Below are 26064 nucleotides of genomic sequence, written 5' to 3'. Positions count from 1 at the left end.
TCCCCTCCTGAGGCTTCCGGCAACTGGTTTTCAGAAGCATGCTGCCTCTGACTAGGGTGGCAGAGCACAGCCATCATGGCTAGTAGCCATTGATAGCCCTGTCCTCCATGAATTTGTCTAATCTTCTTTGAAAGCCATCCAAGCTGGTGGCCATTACTGCATCTTGTGGGAGCAAATTCCATAGTTTAACTATGCGCTGAGTAAAGAAGTACTTCCTTTTGTCTGTCCTGAATCTTCCAACATTCAGCTTCTTTGAATGTCCACGAGTTCTAGTATTATGAGAGAGGGAGAAGAACTTTTCTCTATCCACTTTCTCAATGCCATGCATAATTTTATACACTTCTATCATGTCTCCTCTGACCTGCCTTTTCTCTAAACTAAAAAGCCCCAAATGCTGCAACCTTTGATTATTCTGGTTGCCCTCTTCTGAACCTTTTCCAACTCTATCATATCCTTTTTGAGATGAGGCGACCAGAACTGTACACAGTATTCCAAATGCGGCCGCACCATAGATTTATACAACGGCATTATGATATCGGCTGTTTTATTTTCAATACCTTTCCTAATTATCGCTAGCATGGAATTTGCCTTTTTCACAGCTGCCGCACACTGGGTCGACATTTTCATCGTGCTGTCCACTACAACCCCGAGGTCTCTCTCCTAGTCGGTCACCGCCAGTTCAGACCCCATGAGCGTATATGTGAAATTCAGATTTTTTGCTCCAATATGCATAATTTTACACTTGTTTATATTGAATTGCATTTGCCATTTTTCTGCCCATTCACTCAGTTTGGAGAAGTCTTTTTGGAGCTCTTCGCAATCCCTTTTTGTTTTAACAACCCTGAACAATTTAGTGTCGTCAGCAAACTTGGCCACTTCACTGCTCACTCCTAATTCTAGGTCATTAATGAACAAGTTGAAAAGTACAGGTCCCAATACCGATCCTTGAGGGACTCCACTTTCTACAGCCCTCCATTGGGAGAACTGTCCGTTTATTCCTACTCTCTGCTTTCTGCTTCTTAACCAATTCCTTATCCACAAGAGGACCTCTCCTCTTATTCCATGACTGCTAAGCTTCCTCAGAAGCCTTTGGTGAGGTACCTTGTCAAACGCTTTTTGAAAGTCTAAGGACACTATGTCCACTGGATCACCTCTATCTATATGCTTGTTGACACTCTCAAAGAATTCTAATAGGTTACTGAGACAGGACTTTCCCTTGCAGAAGCCATGCTGGCTCTGCTGCAGCAAGGCTTGTTCTTCTATGTGCTTAGTTAATCTAGCTTTAATCATACTTTCTACCAGTTTTCCAGGGACAGAAGTTAAGCTAACTGGCCTGTAATTTCCAGGATCCCCTCTGGATCCCTTTTTGAAGATTGGCGTTACATTTGCCATTTTCCAGTCCTCAGGCACGGAGGAGGACCCAAGGGACAAATTACATATTTTAGTTAGCAGATCAGCAATTTCACATTTGAGTTCTTTGAGAACTCTCGAGTGGATGCCATCCGGGCCTGGTGATTTCTCAGTTTTTATATTGTCCATTAAGCTTAGAACTTCCTCTCTCGTTACCACTATTTGTCTCAGTTCCTCAGAATCCCTTCCTGCAAATGTTAGTTCAGGTTCAGGGATCTGCCCTATATCTTCCACTGTGAAGACAGATGCAAAGAATTCATTTAGCTTCTCTGCAATCTCCTTATCGTTCTTTAGTACACCTTTGACTCCCTTATCATCCAAGGGTCCAATCGCCTCCCTAGATGGTCTCCTGCTTTGAATGTATTTATAGAATTTTTTGTTGTTGGTTTCTATGTTCTTAGCAATGTGCTCCTCAAATTCTTTTTTAGCATCCCTTATTGTCTTCTTGCATTTCTTTTGCCAGAGTTTGTGTTCTTTTTATTTTCTTCATTCGGACAAGACTTCCATTTTCTGAAGGAAGACTTTTTGCCTCTAAGAGCTTCCTTGACTTTGCTCGTTAACCATGCTGGCATCTTCTTGGCCCTGGCGGTACCTTTTCTGATCTGCAGTATGCACTCCAGTTGAGCTTCTAATATAGTGTTTTTAAACAACTTCCAAGCATTTTCGAGTGATGTGACCCTCTGGACTTTGTTTTTCAGCTTTCTTTTTACCAATCCCCTCATTTTTGTGAAGTTTCCTCTTTTGAAGTCAAATGTGACCGTGTTGGATTTTCTTGGCAATTGGCCAGTTACATGTATGTTTAATTTAATAGCACTGTGGTCACTGCTCCCAATCGGTTCAACATAGATAGATAGATAGATGGCTTACTGATGACAAGGGCTATTTCATTATTGGGCGATTGGGAACAATAGATGATGTTAGCAGCTATGACAATGCTTTCAATTTATATGATTCTGCAGATCTGAGGAAAAAACAGTTCTTGCAAAGAACTATCAGAACAGGTTTACTCCATTCAATGTCAAGTGTTTTAAAAAAATCAAAGAACTTTTAATCCATTTTTAAAATGGAGTCATTGTCAGAGGTGGTTTTATACTCTTGTAGTTGCCAGAAGTCAATATTGCTTTTCTTTGTTTTTGGTGAAAGTGCCATAAATAAAAATCTAATCTAATCCATTCAATATTGACTGTGCCCATGACACTATGTAGAATTGGATCATAAATTTAAAATACAAATAAGACTAATAAATTCAGAGTAAGAGACATCGCCATGCACAAGTAAATGCATACATAAATTGTTGTCAGTGCTATCAACTTAGTTTCTCAGGTGTGTGGCCAATCCAGCAGCAATATCCACTTGCAGACCAACAATCCACAAGAACAATAGTTTTATCTTTTATGAAGAAACTTATAACAGGCATTAAAATTGCCCATAGTTCTATTTCAGTTTGAAAGATATTTACAATCATCACAGTAGTAAGCAGACTGTTCAAATGAGAATTTAAAAAAATAAATTCCCAAGACTGAAAATCAATTAAAATGTATGATTCAGCTGGCATTAGGCACTTTTACATACTATTGTTTTCAATAGCAGAAAGTTGTGTGCTGCTTAAGGTCAACCTCACTCATAAGTGTCAGTCTGACTGCCGGACACTTGCCAATAAGAAAACTGGAACTGAAGTTATAGTACAGAGCAGAACTTGACAATAGATACGAAGGCAGATTTTCCAAAGGCCTTTAAGATTCCTGCTTGGTACAATGGATTCTTACCGCTGTATGGTAACAGAAACCCTTCCCCAAATGATAAAGAAGACAGTGAAACAATGACTTTCTTCATTTAATTATTCTTAACAAATTAAGTAACTGAATACATAAGGAACCCCATTTGTTTAAAAACTTTAGCTCCTGAGCAGTTGAGGCACTGAACAAACGGAAAAGGTTTTCTAGGGCTGCTGTTGAATTCTCTTACTATGAAATATTTATTGTTACTGCGAAATGTTTCCATGTCTTTGAGATGCTCTTTTCAGTATCTGGATGACTGGTGTTTAATTGCATACATATAGGAGAAAAATACATCATGGCTATTTTGCAAACTGAATTAATGTTACATTTTCTTCTTGTCTTTTCTTATTCTTTTGTTCTTCCCCAGCTGCTTAGATGAATTTTCCTGAGGAGGAAAGGGGGAGGGGAATCAAATGAGCATGACTTCATAATTATTTCTTATTCTACATAAGCCACCCTGCTTTTCTCTACACAGATAACATACTTTCAAGGTTAATGTACTACAATTAATACTCTGCTCAGTTTTATATATATATTATTATTATTAAAATATTTCTATCCTGCCCTTCTAACTCTGCAATAGGGCACGCAGGGCAGCTCACAATAAAATCATACACAATAAAATCACAAAAACATTGAAACAGATAAAATACATAAAATACAATTAAGAAATATAGGGGAATGATATTAAAAGGGACTAAAGAGGTAAAAAACTAAAAAGGAGGGAAATAAAATGAGTTATAGAATCTACTTTCCGTCCCTCCCAAAGGCTCTCCGGAACAAGATGGTTTTCAGAAGTTTCCAGAAAACCATCAGGAAGGGAGCAGAGTGGGCTTCTTAAGATATGGTACTCCAGAGCTTGGGAGCCACGGCTGAAAAGGTTCTCTCGTGTGTGCCTGCCAGTCTGACATCTTTCATCCTGGGCACGCAGAGGAGACTAGAGGCAGATGATCTTAAATCCCAGGTAGGTACATATGGGCATAAGCAGTCCCTCAGGTACATTGGTCCAAGGCTGTTTAGGGCTTTAAAGGTCTGAACCAGCACTAAGAATTGGGCCTGGAAACAAATTGGGAGCCAGTGGAGTTGATAAAGCACAGGGGTGATATTTATTTATTTATTTATTTATTTTATTAAGCTTATATACAGCCCGACTAGCAACAGCTCTCTGGGCGGTGAACATTAAAAAAAAAGATATGCTGCCTGTGCTGCAATCCAGTTAACATTCTGGCTGTCACATTTTGAACCAGCTGCACTTTCTGAACTGCTTTCCAAGGCAGCCCCACATAGAGTGCATTATGGCAGTCAAGCCTCAATGTCACCAATAAATGCGCCACTGTGGCCAGGTCAACTATTTCCAGGAACAGGCGCAGCTGATAGACCAGTTTGAGTTGGCCAAAAGCACTCCTGGCGACTGCAGCCACCTGATATTCAAGCAAAAGGGCAGGAGCCAGGACAACTCCCAAACTATGGTCCTGTTCCTTCAAGGGGAGTGGAACCCCATCCAGAACAAGTTGCAGCCCTATCCCTGGCACAGTTTTCCCTCTGATCAGCAACCCTTCCATCTTGTCTGGATTAAGTTTCAGTTAGTTAGCCCACATCCAGCCCTTCACAGTCTTGAGGCACAGTTTAGGATGAGCACTCCCTTCCTGCAATCAGGTGGTAGACAGAGATAGAGTTGTCTGCCATCAGCATACTGATATGGAACTCCAAATCTTTGGATGACCTCTCCCAGGGGTTTCATATAGATGCTAAAGAGCATGGGAGACAGTATGGGACCCTGTGGGACCCTGTAGAACAGCAGGCCAAGCAGTAGTCTCCCAGCATGTCTTTCTGGGACCTGTCCGTCAGGTAGGACCAGAGCCACATAAAATGGTACCTCTCAATCCCATCCCAGCTAAACAGCTCAGAAGAATGCCATGGTCAATGGTATCAAAAGCCGCTGAGAGGTCCAGCAGCACCAACAGGGATGTACTCCCCCTATCTGATCCCTGGAGGGCGACCAAGGCAGTCTCTGTCCCATGACCAGGCCTAAAGGTTGATTGAAAAGCATCTAGATAATCAGATTCATCCAGGAAAACTTGGAGCTGGGTAGCCACTACCTTCTCAATCATCTTGCCCCAAATGGGGAGATTAGAGACTAGGTGGAAGTTGTTAAGCTCCAAAGGGTCTAATGAAGGCTTCTTTAACAAAGGTCTTATCACAGCCTCCTTCAACAATGTTGGCATAGAAACGTCCCTTAGGGAGGTATTAATTAAATATGCCAACCAGCCAGCCACTCACCCTCTTATAGAACAGATTCCATTTCAATTTACAGTACCACAATTAAGCTTCATACCAGAACACTGTTTTTTCCTAGATCTGAATGATAAACAATACACTTGGAGCCTTTTCTTGTCATTTGCTCCATGGAAAACATACATTACATTAATGTCTTGGAAATGAATTACACTATACTTTCACTGACATACCGATATTATTTGTGATTAATATAATTCAAAAAAGAGTAATGTTTGGATTAATATGTTTTATTTATTTATTTATTAAATTTATTAGTTGCCCATCTGGCTGGCTGTCCAGCCACTCTGGGTGACGTACAAAATAAAAACATACATATACATTAAAACATTAAAAATCTCAACAATAATAATAAAACCTAACCCACCCCAAAAGCCTGCCTGAAGAGCCAGGTCTTCAAGGCCCGGCGGAAGCTCATCATAGAGGGGGCATGGCGGAGATCATTTGGGAGGGAATTCCACAAAGTGGGGGCCACAATTGAAAAAGCCCTCTCCCTAGTTCTCACCAGTCTAGCTGTTTTAACTGGTGGGATAGAGAGAAAGTCTTTTGAGGCTGATCATGTTGAGCGGCATCCCTGATGATGTTGGAGGTGCTCCTTCAGATAGACTGGGCCGAAACCGTATAGGGTTTTAAAGGTCAGAACCAACACCTTGAATTGGGCCCAGAAAACAACCGGTAACCAGTGCAACTCCTTCAGCACTGGAGTGATGTGATCTCGCCGGTGGCTGCCTTTAATCAGGCGAGCCGCCGCATTCTGTACCAGTTGCAGCTTCCAGACCATTTTCAAGGATAACCCCACGTAGAGCGCATTACAGTAGTCTAGGCGAGAGGAGACCAGGGCATGTACCACAGATGGTTGGGAAGGTAGGGTTGCAGCCTCCGTATCAGATGGAGCTGATACAGCGCCGCCTGGCTCACAGGCGAGACCTGAGCCTCCATGGACAGCTGGGAGTCAAGAATGACCCCCAGGCTGCAGACCTGGTTTTTCAGGGGCAATTGTTCCCCATTGAGCACCAGGTCAACATCCCCCAACCTTCCCTTGTCTCCCACAAACAGTACCTTGGTTTTGTCAGGGTTCAGCTTCAGCTTATTCCTTCCCATCCAGCCACTCACCGACTCCAGGCACTTGGATAGGGTTTCTACAGCCAACCTCGGTGAAGATTTGAATGAGAGATAGAGCTGCGTGTCATCTGCATACTGGTGACACTGCAGCCCAAATCTTCTGATGATAGCCCCCAGCGGCTTTATATAGATGTTGAACAGCATTGGGGAGAGGATGGAGCCCTGTGGCACCCCACAAGTGAGAGGCCAAGGATCCGAAACCTCATCTCCCAATGCCACTCTCTGGTACCTAACAGAGGGGAAGGAACGGAACCACTGCAATATAGTGCCCCCTATGCCTAACCTCTTCAGGCAGTCCAGAAGGATACCATGGTCAACGGTATCAAAAGCCGCTGAGAGATCCAGGAGGACAAGGAAGGTGCATTCGCCCCTATCCAACGCCCTCCTCATATCATCCACCAAGGCGACCAAGGCCATTTCAGTCCCATGTCCAGGCCTGAAGCCTGATTGAAATGGATCCACCTCTTCTTTTGTATAATGGATCCACCTCTTCTTTTGTATAATCTAGATCAAGAATACTAGTGCATAACTCACTGTATCATAAACCATCACATGTAATATTTGCATAGAGCAGACTGCATTGCAAGGCTCTCAAATATTTAGCAACTGGCACAAAAGACAGTTAGTTTCATATGAACATGAAATTTTGCCAGACTTTATACCAATTTTACAAAATAACTTTGATTGTATAGTGGAAATTAGACTCCTAAAAATTAAGATCCTCCATAATTTTCTACATTTTTTTTACATTTAAAACTCTTCAACTCTCTTCCACTTCCCACCTTATTTGCTCTTATTGTATGTTTCAGGTTCGCTCTATTATTTATTTTATTTAAATCATTTCTATACCGCTATATATTATTTGGGAAACAAATCTCAAAGCGGTTTACAACCTAGATTAAAACATTGAACAAAACATCATAAAATATTAAAAGAAAACATTACAAATTCAGGCCAAATATAAAAGACACATTGCAAACAGCATAACCAACAGAAAAATAAAAGTATTCTCTTAAACATAAACATTATGAGTTAAGAATCAAATACAAAATACAAACTTCCAAAACAGCATCATTAGTTAATTAATGAAAACAGCTATACCAGGAGCTGCACCTCCCAATAATCCCTCCCAAACATGTCCTTAACAGTCCTCCATGTCTAAATCCAACTCTGTCCCACAAACAAGGAATAAATGCTTAGCCTACAAAAATACATAGCAGCCAACGCAACCGCTCCCTCCCCGTCTCTTACCCAGGTAGGGTCATATTCGATACCAGTTCAGTTTCTCATACTGAGTGGTATTGGGCATCTATGAAGCATACAAAAACATGACAACCCAGACTCTCACTCTGGGCAGCACATGCACAATTCAGCTATAACCCAATAATACAACATCACTCACTCTCTACTGGATAATACATTCAACAGTACAATATTAAAGGGGGTGATACCCTCATGGAGACCCCAAAAGTTCTGCATTGCAGTAACCTTCATAGCTAATCTGTGGGCTGGGCGCAGTCAATTAGCTGCAGGTGTTTCCACTCTCCTCTGGACTCGTGAATGAAAGACAAAGGCATAAACTGTTTTTCCCTCTAAGATCTCCCTAAGAGTTTTGGCAATCAACACATTGTCAAAGGCATCTGTGTGGTCAAAGTTGAACTGGCCCTTGAGAGCTTTGGCTTTTTGCTCTGTGCAAAGTACATGGTAGAAGCTGACCTGGGAATCACCACCTGTTCCTGGCGATGGTCTACTTCATTCTGTCCCAGCAGTTAGACAAATTTGGCACAGGCAGAGGACTTTCCACTGGGCATTCCCCTGTTAACCCCAATGAGAAAAGGCTCAGCCCCACTGCTACCAACCCTGCTGCTGGACTGGCCGTGGCCCTGCAGCCTCTGCTCAGTGTCACCAGCCATGCTTCCGCCACCCTCATGGCTCTATGCAAAGCTCATAGTCCCACTTCATCCCATTCCAATGATACTGCCTTCTTATCAGTACAACAAAGTAGCTCCTTTCCAAACCATCACCACCTCCCATGAAGTCTTTGCTGATCTGTCACTTTGGTTTGTCCTTTCCACATTTCATGCTGCTACTTTTCACATTTCAGACTCTTCTCCCACAAGAAGCAGTGATGGCCACAAACTTGGATGGCTTTAAAAGAGGATTAGACAAATTGATGAAGGATAAGGTTATCAATGTCTACTAGCCATGATGGCTATGCTTTGCCTCCATCGTTGGAGGCAGAATGCTTCTGACTATCAGTTTCTGGAAATCGCAGATGAGAGTTCTCTCTGCACTCAGGTCCTGCTTGTAGGCTTCCCTTGGGCATCTGGTTGGCCACAGTTTGAACAGGATGCTAGACTAGATGGGCTACTAGCCTGATCCAGCAGGCTCCTCTTATATTCTTACTTGTTCTTTCCTTCCTTTGTCTTCAATGATAATCTACCAACTCCTGCTCTTTCCTTTTGCCACTGTCTTCACCACCACTGGGCAGAGATCATGCACCAAACACACCAAGGACAAAAGAAAGCAAGACAAAAAGACATACAGCCAACCCCAGGCATTCACCTCTGTGTTTTTTTTCCTGGGAGTTTCCTTCTCAGAAAATGAATGTACTGAATCTCCAGATTGCTCTGGAGTACTTTTAAACTTGGCAGACATTTAAAGAGTGGTTTATTTGTTCTATGAGTGCCTCAGTTTAAGGGAAAATACTTTGAAAAATTCAGATATGTGCTTGTCATTCCAGAAAGTGTCCGTATGTGCATTTCAGCTCTACCCTAGGCATTCTTTAAAGCAAATCTCTTATCAGAAACTCTTGCTATTAGGGTAAACTTACAGGTGAATTAGTGTAGTTCTGCTCCACAAGTATACTTCTGGCACAATTGTTGATATGTTTAAAACGATCTGGTCCTAGCAGGATACCACCATACCACCGAGATACCACAACCAAAACATTGCAGGCATTCAGGATCTGCATAAAAACATTCACATATTAACATATGGAAGATCAGCTTGTGACTGTGTCTGCCTGGATATGTTCTTCTATATACTATATAATGAGCACATTTCATTGTTGACACCACTCAAGCATTATCTGGAATATTTCTAGAAACAAACATTACTTTTTTTGCACCAGACAACTCCACCTTACCCTGCCCCCAATTCTTTGGTAAGGAGACTTTACATTAGCCCAGAATCTCAAATTCTGCATTTGAAAATCACCAATTTAGGCATATCCTGCACATACTTAACAAATCCAGCATTTGACCATTAAGAACCCTCAATGTGGGGGAAGAAATATAGCAGTAACATGAGAGGCACTGTAAACGAGATGTGGTAGATTTATATTAGTAGGACAATGTCATTGGAAGAACTGTTTGCAGTAAACACCAAGCTTTTTACAGGTGCTGACCTCCACTGAGGGAACTGCAAACGCACCAGAATGTTGTGTGCATACCACTGAATGTGCAGTCTCACAATACTAATAGAAAACTATATAGCAGAAGCCTGTTGGAGACCAGCTATTAGATGAAGCTGGAGCATGGGGGACCTGTGGACTGCTGGATATACAATTCCCCCTGCCCATCCCAAGAATCTAGATTTAATACAACCATAAGGTTGCATACAGACATCATGGACCAGACTGGAGCCACTGCCTATGTTTTCAAATTATTGCCGTCGTAAGATTCAGAATTTATGAAAAGTTGCATTATTATTCTAACTAACATATATGAACAGTAAACAATATATGATATCAAATAAATCAAAGAGAATAGGGGTTTTTTGGCCTTCAGCCAACAAGATCTTTCCAAAGCGTGTGATAAGTAGATGATGCAGTCAAGAGTTTCAGTATTATTGATCATATAAGACATGAGGCAGGACTAAATCTCTTCAAAGTTATTGTTGAGTTCTTTTAAGACCCAGACATTTTAAAACAAATACTGGGATTCTCTAGAAATCTAATTCTGCTACAGGTATCAAATTCCAGAGACCTCCATTTGCACAAAAGGGTAGAACATGAACAGCCTATGTGGTTAATATCTACTACATTAAGAGATCTGCTAAAAGAAAACAGTATACACAATTTAAATAAAGGTGGTTCATGTTTTTTCAGACCTGATTTGCCTCAGTTTCTTTGGTAATAAATTCCAACTGCACCATTTGTCTTTTCACTGTTGAGAGTGTCCTAGTAAGGCTTTCAGGGTTCTTGTGCCTTTAAATGAAATGCTTCTAATTTACAGGTTCAGACAATTTTACTGCCTCCTATTAATTAGGTCTATGGGATTAGTGACTAATCTCCCCTTGAGCAGGGCCCTTGAGAATTGTCTTGTGTCCTTTTCTTTTCCCCACTGGGCAGACTAATTACTTATTTCCTCTACTTTTTCTATTTTTTAAAATAGCAACCTATTTACTTGATTCTTCTATTATTTTAATCTGTTGGCATCATATAATTGAAATGTGAGATTCAGTCCACCTGTCTCCGGTATCTGCCTGAAGCAACTTCTAGTGCTTTGTTTGATGCCCTAGGCTCCTGCTGGGAGGAAGGGTGGGATACAAATTAATTAAATAAATAATAATAAATAGATTTACAAACTGAAACTGAAATTTCCGCTAAAGAGTGTCTGGGTAGTAAAATGTTTTTACTACTTTCCAATATTTCTATCATTAAGCTCCCATCTGTCAAAATATTCAAATAGTACTTTGAAATGGGTTGCATTTATATGCACTTGTCAATGAAGACATATAGAATAAACCTTATTTTGGCCCTACAATGCAAAGTGAAAATATTTTCTCCAATTATCAGTTCTTTTTACATGCATGAGATGCAGAAGTCGTCCACCTGCGGCTGTCTCACCGTCATCTTCACAATCCTGTAAGAAAGTATGCTTGTCTTCACAGTATATCCTGAAATGAAAAAAAAAGCAAATGTCAGATAACAATGCAAATATAACACTTATTCTTACATACTTGCTGCTATCCCACATCTCAACAATTCTGTTTATGGGACTCTTGGTTTTATTCAAATACCCTAAAAATCTATTACAACCACACAGAGTTGCACAGCATGACTGTGTGAGACAGTCTGGATGCTAGTGAAGGAATAGAATCAAGATAAATGTTTCTTTTGTTCATCACTCTAAAATAATTACCACTGAAGATTAGGTACTCACCTGTATGCATATATATTGTGAGTAGCACTGGCTATTTTCTTATTCTCGTACAACTCAGCAAGAACATTTTTTACCTTCAAAGAAAATAAAAGAATATTTTTCAGCCACCGTTAAAGCTTCAATCACTAATAGACAAAAAAACTTGCAGTTTAAGAATGAACCTATAGCCCACATATATTTTTATCAAACTTTAAAAAGCAGGGAAATTGGGCAGTTATAGTGAATGCACCAGGGAGCAGGAGACTCTTGAGATATTCTACTGCCCTACAAATTTGTCAAAATGCAAATACAATTTGGGTTGGCCTTTCATAGTCCAATCCACTTCCTGTGTAGCTTGGAAGAATTTGGTAACATGTGCCTCTGAGCATACGGTGAGGGGTAGCAACACCTGCCATCTCCAAAGATGGAGAATTACATTTTTGTATGTTTGTTGGTGTTCTTCTTACTTTGCTTCTTTCCTGTTACTACTGTTTCTACAGAGAATCTAACCTAGAAAATTATATTTCCCTCATTATTAGAAATCTGTGTCAATTTTATTTTTATTAATTTTAAAGCTTTTTTATTGGTCAGTGTCATATGATAGTGAAGACAACCTTTGGGTTGTTTCTATTTTGGGCGCATTAACGGTTGAACAGTTTGATATAAAATCAGGCTGATTACAATTTGTTGCTATTTAAGCAATGAATCTAGCTGTTGGAAAAAACAAACTTGGCCTGCCCCAGATGAATGCTTTCAGCCTGCTATGCTTAAATCACTCCACTTAAGGAAAGGTGGGCACGGTCAATTAAAAACATAGAGCACACCTAGAAATTTGCTAGAATATATTTCACCTCCCACTGTTTTATTTTGTGCAAACTGAGACACTCCTGATGTCCACTGGAGACTGTTCTGCAGAATAGTCAGTGCCATTATTCCACAATTATTTCTGGAGGTTTTTTTAGTGTAAATTTTGCAGTGTTGCTATACTTCACATATTCACAGAAACAGAAGCAAAAAATGATTTGCTTTAGGAAACTTCACTAAAATTGCAAAGTGAATCAAACATATTTAAAGTGGCTATCTGAACTATATCAACTGTCTTAATATTGTTGCTTCCTCCCTACTAAAACAAGATCAGCACAGCACTTATCTTGTTTTTGTTCTTTGGGCTAATTACAGGTGTTGCCACCCCTCACCATATGCTCAGAGGCACATGTTACCAAATTCTTCCAAGCTACACAGCAAGTGGCTGTTAACTATAGGTGCTTTCTTAAACTGCAAGGTTTTTTTGCCTATTAGTGAATTTCTCTGCTTTTTAATCCAGGAGCTAAGAAATCCTGCGCAAGTTTGCTGAGAATGGATTGATCATTTGCATTCTTATTGAGTTCAATGGAATTTACCCCTCTGCAATCATGCTTAGGATAGGTTAAACTGACCAAAGGAGGATGGGGAAGGGAGGAAGGGCAGAGGGGAGCAGGGGGATGGGAGCAGGCGGGAGGGGGAGGAGGAGGGTAGGTTTGATCATTTGCATGCTTATTGAGTTCAGTGGTATTTACTCCCTGCAATCATGCTTAGGATAGGTGAAACTGACCATGGGGGGAGGAGGAAATGCTGAAGTGGGCAGGGGAGGAGGAAGAAGGAAGAGGGGAGGAGAGAAAGAAGGGAGGAGGAAGGGAGAGAAGAGAAGGAGGGGAGGCGCGGGGAAGGCAGGTCTGATAATTTGCATGCTTTTTGAGTTCAATGTGATTTACTCCTGTGCAATCATGTTTAGAATAGGTAAAACTAACCATGGAGGAGGGGGAGGGGATTGGAAGCAGATGGGGAGGAAGGGGCGAAGGGAAGGGGCAAAAGAGAGGGAATAGGAGGGGGAGGGCAGGTAGGATAATTTGCATGCTTTTTGAATTCAATGGGATTTACTCCTGTACAATCAGGCTTAGGATAGGTGAAACTGACCTGGGGGAGGGGCACAGAGAGAGGAGGGGGGAGAGAAGGGGAGAGAAGGGGAGGGGTAGGGAGGAACGTGGAAGGCAGAGGGAGGGAAGGAGAGGAGATTGGGTGGGTGGGCACTGGGCAGAAAGAAAGCCCCTTTCCATTCCAAAAGGAAAAAAATGTGAACACTATCATTGTTTTTCATGCTTTCCCCCACCTTTTTATTCTACAGCAGGCAGATGTAGTCTCTCACCCAAATTTAAACCAAAGCTATCCCAGGCCACATCCACACCAGACACTTATTTCACTTTAAATAGTCATGGCTTCCCCCAAACAATCCTGGGCAGTGTAGTCTGTGAAGGGTGCCAAGAGTTGCTAGGAGAGACCTATTCCCCTCACAAAGCTACAGTTGCCAGAAGAGGGGCTGATGGTTAAACCACTCTGGCCAATGGAGTTCTGTCAGGGGAATAGGAGTCTCCTAACAATTCTCAGAACCCTTCACAAGCTACACTTCCCAGGATTTTGGGGGGGAAGCCATGAGTGTCTAAAGTGAAATAAATGTCTAGCGTTGATGTGGCCATGTGATTAGCCAAGACTTTTAGAACACTGATGGTTTTTACTGAGCATGCCTAGCGCTATAATAGACTTCAATGTTAAATTTCTTAAATTAATTAAAAATCAGCCACACATTTTTTTTAACTTTTAAACTGCAGAAGATGAAAGAGTATGGGGCAAGGTCAGTAACAGCATTACAGGTCCTCTGTGAACATGGCTGATTTTCAATTAATTTCAACTAATTATGAAACCACTGACAGAAAAAAGTCCAACAGGGGCCTGGATTTTTTTCTTGTTTTACATTTTGGACTCTCAATTCTGTCCGACTGCTTTTTGTATCACCATGAAAACTTAGAGGGTTGTTAAGCAAGCGTTTCTGAGTTCAGGACTATATGTTTTGTAAGTTTTTGTTTTGAAATGAGCTTATGGGAAGCATCAGAATGGCATGGGGGTTATTTTCAATTTAACATTGTGGAATGCAAAATATCCATGCTGGCTATACTATACAGCCTATAATATGCTTTAAAGGTTTTGCAAACTAGCCTCATTATCCATGGTTATTCCTGAAATATTTCAGTGCAATTAAATGAAGCAGTAGTGCAGACTATAGTATGGTGTTCATACTCCTGGTACAACTGTTGTGGAAGGAAAGAGCTCAAAGAACAGCAGCCTATGGCTTTTAGCCTTCTAAGAAGTTTTCTATGAATAGGAAGGATAGTGGCCAACCTGTTACATAGGGCAGTCTTGTGCCTTTGAGGTGGCATGTGAAGATGTGCAAAATGGAGCCCCTAGTATCTTATTAAAGCGAAACACTTTAGATTCCAGAGAAGATGCATTGCGTGATCTATAAAGTCATAGGTGGCTCTATGTGTAAGAAAATGAAATATGAAGCAACAACATCAGCAGCAGCTCTTTACAGATCAACAGAAAGGCTGCTTCTGAGGAGTAGCATCTTATTCTTTGCATACAGGACCCACAGTCTTCCAGTCTACCTTTCCATCTGGTCTCTTATGCCAGTCCCTTTTCTCCCTCAGAAACATAAATCAACAGGACTTAGGGGTGTCTTTTTAAAGTTGGTTGCTTTTTGCCAAATAGAGTATAGAATATATTGTATTAATCTCTGGAAATAAGCAAGATTCCTCCAGTACTCCTTTATACATTTAATCTATTGTTTGCACTGTAGGCCCTATGAGCTCATTAAAGAATTAGATGGTAATTTATTAGTTGTCCTTTTCCCTGTTATCTACTTAAACAGAGTAACTATTATTCTATTCTTATAAGATGGCTCATGTTTCCCTGTACTAGATAAACCCCGTGATGAAAAAAACTGTTTTAATAAACAATGCATAATTAATACCACTTTAAGCAAAACATTATTAAAGCTATGAGAGCTTGAGAAAACATGCCTGGAAAGCAAATTGCCTGTAATTAAAAAAAAAAAAGTAATCTCTCTAGAGTTATCAAAATACATCTCCAATATTTATCTTTGCAGTATTCTCATTATTTCCCAGCAAATTCACTTACTGTGCTGGGGAGACAAAAACTGCTATAGCATACCTCAAGAAACAGTTCACAGCATCTCCAAAGAGAATTTTGCTTTGAAAACAGTTTCCCAAATCATACATTTCCCTTTTTAAGGGGAAAATGCACCAAAGGAGAGCAGTGTAAATAACTAACTGTGCTAATAATCAGCCAGCAATTCTAGCACTATTTCGACCACCACCATCACACAAAAGGGGCTGAACTGGCATAACTTGGTATGGGTACATTAATATAGCAATCCTATGCAGGTCTACCCAGGAGAACCCACTGAGGTCAATAGAACATACTCCAAGGTACGTGTTGCAGCCTAAGTAACTGCACATTTACTGCATCTGCAGAATCTATGCAGGTCTTTGTGTGGATGCTGTGCAACTACAACTGTGACGATCAGGGATTCTTCAGTCAGCACAGGCATTTATGTTACCACACGGAGCCTAAAGGCAGGAATAGAGGGGGAACAAAGACCGAGTTTGCACTGCACCAGATCCCACATCAGTTGCTCACATGTGCATGTCCTTCAAGTAGTTTACTTCCAGAGACATCAAGCTGGCCACTATGGTAACTTTGGTCTTCTACTTCAAGTGGGCCTTCGGTCTTACATTTTTCCAAATAAAACTTTGGTGAAGTAGCTAAGCCTACAGGAGCTCTTAAGTTATCCCAGAATTGGGGGGAATGTACATATCTGCTTTTCTCATAGAAGCTAAAATATAACCCCATAGATTTAAAAGGTCACCACATATCTTGTCTTATACGATATCATGAATCTTAACTACTACACATTATGATTAATCTGAATCCAAATCTCCCACCTCATTCACTTCACAATCTGGATAACAGTATTTAAACCAATAAAACCATCTGGGATGGATGACAGAATATCTACATCTTGTTTTCATTTATTAGTAGTTAGCTGTTTTAATTGTTTTAAATATGTTTTTAATTATTTGTTTTTAACTCTTATTGAATAATTTTGTAAACCACTTAGAGATCTTTACGTTCAACGGGATTTACATTTTATTAAATAAATAAATAAGAAAGAACTAAATGCATTGGTATATGAATATGCTGATCTTATGCATATATCCAAGAGTGGAAAAAAGACTAAAGTGTCTGTCTGAAAGCAGATTTTACTAACCTGTTTGGGGCTCACAACAGGTGCTAAATGTGCCTGGAAAGTGCTTCTTCGGTCTGTAATTGGGTTTCCATGACAGATTGGAGGCAACTCTTCATCTGCAAATTTAACAATTCACATTTTGTGCAAAGAGCAACTATTGTACCAGTGGTGGCTGGCGCCCACTGGAACGGGCAGGGAGGAAGGGAAGGAGACCAACAGTAAGTGGAGTCAGAACCAACGATAAGCAGAACCAACTAATTCTAGTTTTGTCCCCACCCTGCTAAATTCTACAAGGGCAACACTGAGACTAAGGAGGAGGAAGCTGCCAGGCAGAGGCACCCCTTGGACTGGTTATAAGAAGACAGGAAGGTGAGGGCTGGTTGAGGACAGACTGAGGTTGGTAGGGCAGTGCCACATTTGTCCTAACTGGCTAGCCTCCACTGCTGTACCACTTCTCCAACTAATTCAGAATCCCCCGCTAAACTGATCTGTTCCTTCCTTTCATATTGTCACTGATGTCACCACTCCCTTTAAATCTTTAAAACCAATTTCTTCTCTTGCTCTCCATCAACTTTTAACACTTTCCTTCTCTATGGCGTACTCTTCATTGTTTCAGACATGAATACCAAACCACGGCTTTGATCCTGTTTCGCAGGTCAAGCACAAATCACAGTTTCCTGGTTTGAGTGAAATGCCCAATTATGTTGCACCTCAATCCAGGGAAAGTCAGGGAATTGCTGTGTGCAAGAAGAGGGGAGTGCATGAGACAGGTGCTCTCTTCAGGCTCATGCACAGAATACCTAATTGCATATACCTGTTTCAAATACTTGCAAAGCATCAAGTGTAATGGGGACATCTCCATCCATGTTCATTCAGCATAATCTCACACATGATCATATTCCCTTCTGTTCTGTACCATGCTATTGGCTAAGGCAAACCTGGTAGCAAGAATAACCTCCCTCTCTATCCTCCTTCACAATTGTGGGAAGAGGGTTCATGTGCAGAAAGCAGCAGGAGAGGCTTTCCTCACCCCACCTCTGATGTCTCTGTGTTGAGTGTGAGTAGACACCTGAGAAAGGGAAGCTTAGGCAAGTAGGCTTCAACTGGAGCTGATCAATTCTAATAGAGATCTTTGCATGTAGGCTTCCGTAGCTCAGATGTCCGTACCTAACATGTAGAAGTTGAAGGCAGTGTTTGGGGAAGCGAACCCTTTGTACGTGTTGATACTTTTCACAAAGGCATCAGTTTCTCTGTTAATTTGCAAGACCCACTTTTTAATAAAATGATCATATTATTTCTATGCTAAGCAAAGCTACACTGTAAGTACCTAATACTGGTTCAATTATAGGAAGCTAAAGTGATTTACAGTGCTTTTACATTGGTTGCAATGTATTTGGCTCTGCTTTATGATACCTGCTTCACATTTCGAAAAACACATAAAAGTAAGAATGAAAACATAATTAAACATCAAGAGCTACTCTACCTTCCTGGCTTTCTGACAGATCAAAATTCAGAGTTACATCTGCACATTCCCGGAGGGAATACTCCAGTGAAAAATCATCTTCATACTCCACATCAGTTTCTTCTGTGGATTTTTTAACATCTGGTCCTACTGGTATGAAAGAAATATCTGCTTTAATAGGCTTTCTTGACAGTTCCAATTATTTTAAGTGTGGGGAAATTAGTTGTATAATTCAGTTTCCATGCTGAAAAACTCTGAAGTGCAACTTGAGTTACATAAAACTGGTACTTCTCTGAGAAACATATACAATGCATACTTTAAAAAAGTATAGATTGATCATTCAGAGAACAGAAGGTATTAATTATAAATATCAGATAGAAAGGATCATAAAAATATTTTGGACCTAATTTACTAGGAACACCAATGTACAATTGTGACACACAATAACCTACAGATGGGTTGGATTCTGTTTCCTGACACCCAACTATTTTCCATATAGGAAAAAAGGAAATGCATGAAGTGACACTCACACATTGTATTTTTCAGGATTTTTTTTAAAAAATACAAGAATATATCTTGCATATTTAGATGCAAAAAATTACATAGCAAGATCATAACACAGATCTAGCCCTCTAACTTCTATTTATTTATTGCATTTATATACCGCCCCATAGCTGAAGCTCTCTGGGTGGCTTAGAACAATTAAAAACATTAAAAACAAGTATACAAATTTAAACCATTAAAACATATAAAAGCCGATAAGCAAGTTAAAAACACGTGTTATTCAAATGCTGTTAAAATGCCTGGGAGAAGAGGAAAGTCTTGACCTGCAGCCAATAACATAACAGTATTGGCGCCAGGCACACCTCATCACACAGATCATTCCATAATTTGGGGGCCACCACTGAGAAGGCCCTCTCCCTTGTTGCCACCCTCCCAGCTTCCCTCGCAGTAGGCACCCGGAGGAGGACCTTTGATGTTGCGCAGAGTACGGGTAGGTTCGTGTCAGGAGAGGTGCTCCATCAGGTATTGGGGTCCCAAGCTGTGTAAGGCTTTATAGGTTAAAACCAGCACCTTGAATGGGGCTCGGAAACATACAGACAGCCAATGCAAGCGGGCCAGAATCGGTTTTATATGTTTGAACCGTCTGGCCCGTTACCAATCTAGCTGCTGCATTTTCCGAACCGTCTTCAAAGGCAGCCCCACGTACAGTGCATTGCAGTAATCTAACTTGGAGGCTACCAGAGCATGGACAACTGAAGCCAGGTTATCCCTTTTCAGATAGTGGAGTACCTGGGCCACCAACCGGAGTTGGAAGAAGGCATTCCATGCCACCAAGGCTACCTGAGCCTCAAGTGACAGAGATGGTTCTAGGAGAACCCCCAAGCTACGAACCTGCTCCTTCAGGGGGAGTGCAACCCCATCTAGGACAGGTTGGACATCCACCATCCGGTCAGAAGAACCACCCACTAACAGGATCTCAGTCTTGTCTGGATTGAACCTTAGTTTATTAGCCCTCATCCAGTCCATTGTCGCAGCCAGGCACCGGTTCAGCAAACTGACAGCCTCATCCGAAGAGGATGAGAAGGAGAAATAAAGCTGCCTGTCATCAGCGTACTGATGGCAACGCACTCCAAAACTCCAGATGACCGCACTTCTATGTATTCCAATCTTGCAAAAGAATACTTCTAGGGATCACAAACATGTATGCAAATGTGGTCCATGTGTCTAAATTTTCTCACATATCCAAAACCTTGAAAAATGGGAGTCAACCACCTCAGAGAACCAAGTAAAGTTAGGCGATTGCTAGAACAATTCAGCAATTATCTGCAATGCGGTAAAGCAAAGCAGCTTGCTTGGCCCCTTTCCTATGCAACTACAATGCCCCTTATTATACCGCCTATCTACATTTTATATCTGAGGATGCTGCAATCATATTCAATCAAAAACTGATCCCCTGGTGTGTGAAGTGATAAAGTTATACCACAAGAGGACAGCGAGAACTACCAAATGTGGACTTGGCTAGATGCATGTCCAGGTACAGGAATGCTTTGTAGAACATAGTAGAAAACCATGTAGGCTACAAACCCTGCAGCCACACCAATAGTTGCTAAAAACAAAAAACAGTAGAGCAGATCACATTTAAGATCCCAGTCGAAGTGTTGTATATCTAACTATTCATATTCTGAACATTATGAGTTTTCAAGCCTCATTAAATGTGATGTCTTTGAGGAAGAAGCTAAAAATGAACTTCCATACTGAAATGTCTCTATTCGTTTGTTGTGTCAAGATGATAAATTGCAATTTGGCAAAATAAGTGAAATGTTGAACTAGATGCCTGTATATTCAGTTGTGTTGCTATATTGTTGAGATAGGAGGAACTGGGCCATTAGTGTAGCGGCACCTACCCTTTGGAACTGACAGATACTTGTCAGATTCCATCCCTATTATCTTTTTGATGCCTATAAAAGACCTTCCTTTACCAACAAGCCTTTTAAGTAGAGATTTTTATCCCAATTTGTATCAGACTTGAACATTGTTTTTATATAGGTTATTATTAAATCGCTTTGGAGTATTTTATGAAAAGAGATCCATAAAAAGAGACAAATAAAAATAGCAATAATTATTTTTAAGAGTATTCCCAGCATGAGAAATTAATTAGTGCAAAGTAAAATCACTACACATAGCACAAACCTTTTCTACTGCTTAAATATTTTTGTATTCCTGTTTTCAGTGCCATCAGATGAGATTTTTAAAAACTTACGAGATTACAGCTGCTGTTCTTGCTTTATTGATGCTCTCTCTTTTTCTGTCACCGTTTTCCCTGAAGGATAAATGCTAAAGCCTCTGAGAAGTGTGGCTAGAAGTGTGTGTGTGTGTGTGTGTGTTTAAAAGAATGTAATTAAAATAAATTAGTAATATTTTATCTGAAACTGTATTTCATGGGGGGGATCTAACTTTAGAATGAAGGGTGGATCATTTTCTATTGCAAGTCATGTTAGCCTGCTTCTAGCCTCGCTCGCAGTGTTCTACAATACCATCACATGACTTAACTGGGGTGGGGCCTTATGGTGAAAGGATGTACAATTGTGTAGACTGCCATACCTCTTCTTTTATTTGATCATAAGCCCTGCCTGCACATCTAGCCATCGTGTCACATGACTACAGACAAGCTTTAACACAGCCTTCTTCTCCACTCACAACACTTCCAACTTTATCTCTCTCTCAACTATCATGTGGATTTTCTATTTTGTAATAATCAAAGGTAATTGTACAGGGTTTGCCACTTCCTTTTCCCACATGCTCCCAAAACCTGCTCTGGAGGGTTGTCTGGCCCTCTGGAGCAGATTTTGAGGGAGCGTGGGGGACTGAAGCGGGAAGGAGAGAAAGTTCTGTTGCACAAATGGGGGTTTGTTGCACAGTCAGAATAGCAGCAACCCATTCATTTGCCACCTTACCTGAATCAGATGATTGTGATTTTTCTATCAAAAATTCCCGTATCTTCTCCACCCATAGATAAAGGATGCTTTCACCAATATTCTGTCTGGGAAATAAAGGATACAAAATATACAAAGCAACTCTAAATTTAATTTTAAAATGAACAGAACTACAGAAGAAATGTTTCAGATCAGGATGTGGTTTAGGAGCCTTCTTGTGTAAAATATGCTATAATACACCACTTTCATTCCAGGAAAATGCAGTGGTCTTGTTCTTGAAGTCTTGGATGAAAGCAGCCAGGCAGTGTGATCCTCTGCATTTTTACTCAGAAGTAAGTCCCACATGATAAAAGCCCCTATACCATCAAGCATGGCAACTTTGCTATGCCAACTGTCTCACTAATACAGATACTTTAGGAATGTCGACAGGATAGGATTTGTTTTTTAAAATTAATAAGGCAGATTGAAATAGTACTTTGACAAGAGCTTCTATGTTGTCTGCTTGAATGTCAAAGTTAATCTGTTGGATTGCTGTAATGTGCTCTATGTGGGTGCCTTTGAAGACTACTTGGAAGCTTCAGCTGGTTCAAAATGTGACAGCCAGGATGTTAACTAGAAAGAGCTGCTTTGAGCACATTATGCCTGGGCTAAAAGAGCTATATTGGCTCCCAGTTTGCTTCCAAGGACAATTAAAGGTGCTGGTTTTGACCTTTAAAGCCCTAAAATGGTTTGGGGTCTAGGTATGTGACTTCCCACCTTCTCCTCTTTAGCCATGCCCATCACACGAGAGCCAGGAAAGAGGGCCTGCTGCTAGTGCCTACTATATCTGAAGCCCAACTTGCAAATACTCTTGAGACTTCTGTGTCATGGCCTCTAGACTATGGAATGCCTTGTGAGGTAAGGTCAGCCCCCTCTCTTCCCATTTTCAGATGGCTGCTAAAGATCCATCTTTTTATACAAACATTTAGTTAAATTTCTACCCATCTGTATTGATGTTTTTAAGGATTTTATGGATTTATGTATGGTTCTTTGTATTTTTACATTTTTGTATGGTTTTATGTATACTTTGTATTTTCAAATATATTTAATCCACCTCAGGACCCACATTCTGGGAGAGAAGCAGACAACAAAAATAAATTTATTATTATTAAAATGTAAGAAAAGCAGCCATGGGACCCGCAAACTCACACAGAAAAATCCTTGTGAGATAAAATTGCCCTATTCAGAGGAGGGGGGGGGTGTAGAACGGCTTTATCTGACACTCTCAGCATTGCAAGGACGTTTCACACAAAAGTCTTTTGTTCCCAGTGACGATGGCAATCCCCACCCAATTTGCTGATTATGAATCAAAATACAAACATGTGTGTTCTTTGCAAACCAGGGTGCACTCCCCAGTCCCTGCGACAGCCAATGAAAGTCTGCGAACTCCATTACGGCCACTTAAAACCAGTCTCCCACAACTTCAAAACCAACAGCAAATTCAAAATTTTGTGCTCTTCCGTTAAGCACCTGCACATTATTGTGCTTGGGTGCAACGGGGGGGGGGGAGCACACATCATTTTTTGCAGACCAATTGCCTCATAGGGGCAGAGTGACGGGTGGAACTTTGGGGAAAACCAAAAAGAATGTATTTCATGTGTGGACACAAAAACAGTGGAATTGTTTACATTGAAAACAGCTAACAAACAGCCAAAGTGGGGACTCTCCGATGACAAAGCGAATATGAAAAATGTGGATTAGCCAGGTAAGTTTGGATGGGCCCAATGTCAACTATTTATTGAGAAGAAATCAGCAGGAGCTACAGTTGATTCAACAAATTAAACTATGGACTCTGTCCAGAGAAACCAAAGTAGATTTAAGTGCAGAATTAAGCTTGTAAACCCCTGTGGTTTTGTTGGAATTTAAGGCCAGTTTCTCTCTGGCTTAAATCTCTAGTTCCTTTTGTAGAAAGCAACAAATTATCCTTGCCAAGTATTTTCTTTTCAAAAATGTATCTGAACTGAACCTCGTCAGAAGTTAAAGGGGTATATCTAGTAACATTTTAAGACACTTTGCAGGATCACATGCAACTGATTCTGTATGCCACTTTGGACTTCTGCTTCTCAAATCACCTGAAACAGTCACAACTTGACTTTGGAATGCTTTCAAAAGTGGCTTTGTTGCTGGGGTGACAAGGAGAGAAGAGAAAGGAATCTCACTAGCATACCTTTCAGTATGCTTAAGTAGATCCCTGGATCCTATACATTGTTCCTATGTATAACTGTCCTAAATATATCTATAAATACTAGAAAAGAGACCCTCTTCCTTTGTAAAAGATGCACAGATCTGGACTTCCAGCAAAAAGGTCTGCTTCACCAAACTTTTTTCCGCATTACTGCCATCTGCTGGAATTATATATAAAACATTGCATGACAGTACAATAGGGCCCCACTCATACGGCAGGAAAGCTAAAGCGAAAACTGCCGAAAAGCAGATCAGCTGTAGTGCGAGGGTCTGGAACCTAACCCGCTGATCACACCAGAGGAGGAGAAGATCAGATCTTCCCCTCCTCGGGCGTGATCAGCTCGAGCGGGCGTCTGATCACGCCAGAAGAGGAGAAGATCAGCTGTAGCATGCTATCTTCCCCTCCTCCCGTGATCAGCTGGAGTGCTAGAGTCTGACCACCCCCGAGGAGGAGATCAGCTGTAGCACGCTACAGCTGATCTTCCCCTCCTCCGGCGCGATCAGGTGGGGTGTGGGGAGCTCCAGCCCCCCTCCAGCTGATCGCCCCGCTGGCGCCGTATTAGCAGAATGCCAAAAAGCGGGGCACCAAGAAGTGGGGCCCTACTGTATTTGGATTTAACACATAAGCATGACAGAATATTACTTACACATAGAGGTCTTCCAAATAATTTGCTAGTTCTGCATACTCCTGTCCTAGAAGCCAAGGAGCACTAGAATTAAAAAAAAGAACATGCTAGTTTACTATTTATAGCATTTCTAAACCATTTTCTACTAAAAGATACTAAAAACTCTTTGTTATGATTATGAGTTCTAGGGGCTTCAGTAAATCAAATTATGTTGCAATCCCTCTCCTTCTTCACACTAGGGCAGTATGCATCTCAGCAAATATGAGAATGAAAAATTGGGAGAAGACAAAGCATGTACAAATTCCATGTTTCATTTGCTTGTCCTTCATTTTGCTGTGGTTTGCTGAATTCCTCTAAAGTGGGGTGGTTAACAATTTTCAGCCAGAGGGCCACATTTCCTGTTGGCCAGCCCTCTGAGAGTCTCACACAAAACCAAGAGCAGGTGCAATCATCCTATGCTCACTTGCTCTTATCCCCCCTCCCGGACAGGCATCACACAGACACACAAGTTCCCCTCCCTAGGGTCTTCCCCTTCTGGTGCTCAGCTGACCGGGATACGGCTGAGCAGCAGGGGAAAAGGAGCTGCACAGGAAGCACACAAGAGGGGAGCACAGGAAGCACACAATACATCCACTCCCTAAGTTATATTCTCGACAAAGGGAGGACGTGGAAGATTGGACAGGAAATCAGAAGTAAATTTCCTCTCCCTTACTTATATTACAGCTAACTAGCGGTTATGTTTCAAGACATAACAACAGATTGGGATAAAACATACAGAAGCTCTTTTCAGGAATATTAAGATCACTTACTTAATTTGATAAATAGGTGGTGCTGTTGCAGGATACTCAGGAGGCAGGATCACCTGAAAGGTTTTTAAAATAGATTAGCCGGTAGTTTTCTTTTCAAAACTTGAAGGGGGGGGGTATAGAACAGTTCTGAAACACCAACACATACACGCTTAGGTTACAATCCTATACACAAACAAATTACTTATGAACAGCATATACAGTCAGTATCTCAGGCAAATTATGGCTCTCCCATAATATTACTTTACTAATATATATCCCCCCTTTTTTGCATTATATGTAAGAGAGGCACAAACATGATGAGCCAGAACTCCAGAACTAGCTTGCAAACATTGAAATCCATTTGAGAAAACAAAAATACTACCCTACAAAGTTTTGATTTTTTTTAAATAAAAATTATGCAACTCTAAAACAACCAATTGGAGCCTGCATGTGCCACCTTGACATGTATCTTCAAGCTATAGTTAACTTGCTTTTCACTAAACAAAAATGGTTTGAAACAAACGTTGAATACTCGACACCCCCAAAAATCATGAAACTATTTACAGTAAATAACTTATTTCACATTTAACTTAGACGTAGGAAAATAGGAAGCTGCCTTATACTGAGTCAGACCAT

General features: G+C 40.8%; 1 protein-coding gene across 3 annotated transcripts in view; it reads right to left on the bottom strand.

The window, feature by feature from the left end:
* Positions 1 to 3225: 3225 nt before the first annotated feature.
* The window catches only part of IMPACT (impact RWD domain protein), a 35778-nt gene continuing 12939 nt past the window's right edge, over positions 3226 to 26064 (bottom strand). For 2 of the 3 annotated variants that reach the window (XM_061597262.1, XM_061597279.1), the window contains 9 exons: positions 25450 to 25502; positions 24662 to 24724; positions 21813 to 21898; positions 18376 to 18504; positions 16914 to 17008; positions 11774 to 11847; positions 11417 to 11507; positions 9439 to 9573; positions 3226 to 3573 (listed from right to left, as the gene is read on the bottom strand). In XM_061597262.1, the coding sequence (XP_061453246.1) occupies positions 3511 to 3573; positions 9439 to 9573; positions 11417 to 11507; positions 11774 to 11847; positions 16914 to 17008; positions 18376 to 18504; positions 21813 to 21898; positions 24662 to 24724; positions 25450 to 25502 (789 nt within the window). In that variant the 3' untranslated portion in view covers positions 3226 to 3510. The remainder of the gene's footprint in view (positions 3574 to 9438; positions 9574 to 11416; positions 11508 to 11773; positions 11848 to 16913; positions 17009 to 18375; positions 18505 to 21812; positions 21899 to 24661; positions 24725 to 25449; positions 25503 to 26064) is intronic. The other variant, XM_061597271.1, reaches the window with a different exon arrangement.

Source organism: Rhineura floridana, chromosome 1 (assembly GCF_030035675.1).
Source record: "Rhineura floridana isolate rRhiFlo1 chromosome 1, rRhiFlo1.hap2, whole genome shotgun sequence".
Classification (NCBI taxonomy): Eukaryota; Metazoa; Chordata; class Lepidosauria; order Squamata; family Rhineuridae; genus Rhineura; species Rhineura floridana.
The sequence above is the reverse complement of the archived record's forward strand: the minus strand, read 5'-3'. Positions and strand labels throughout refer to the sequence as shown.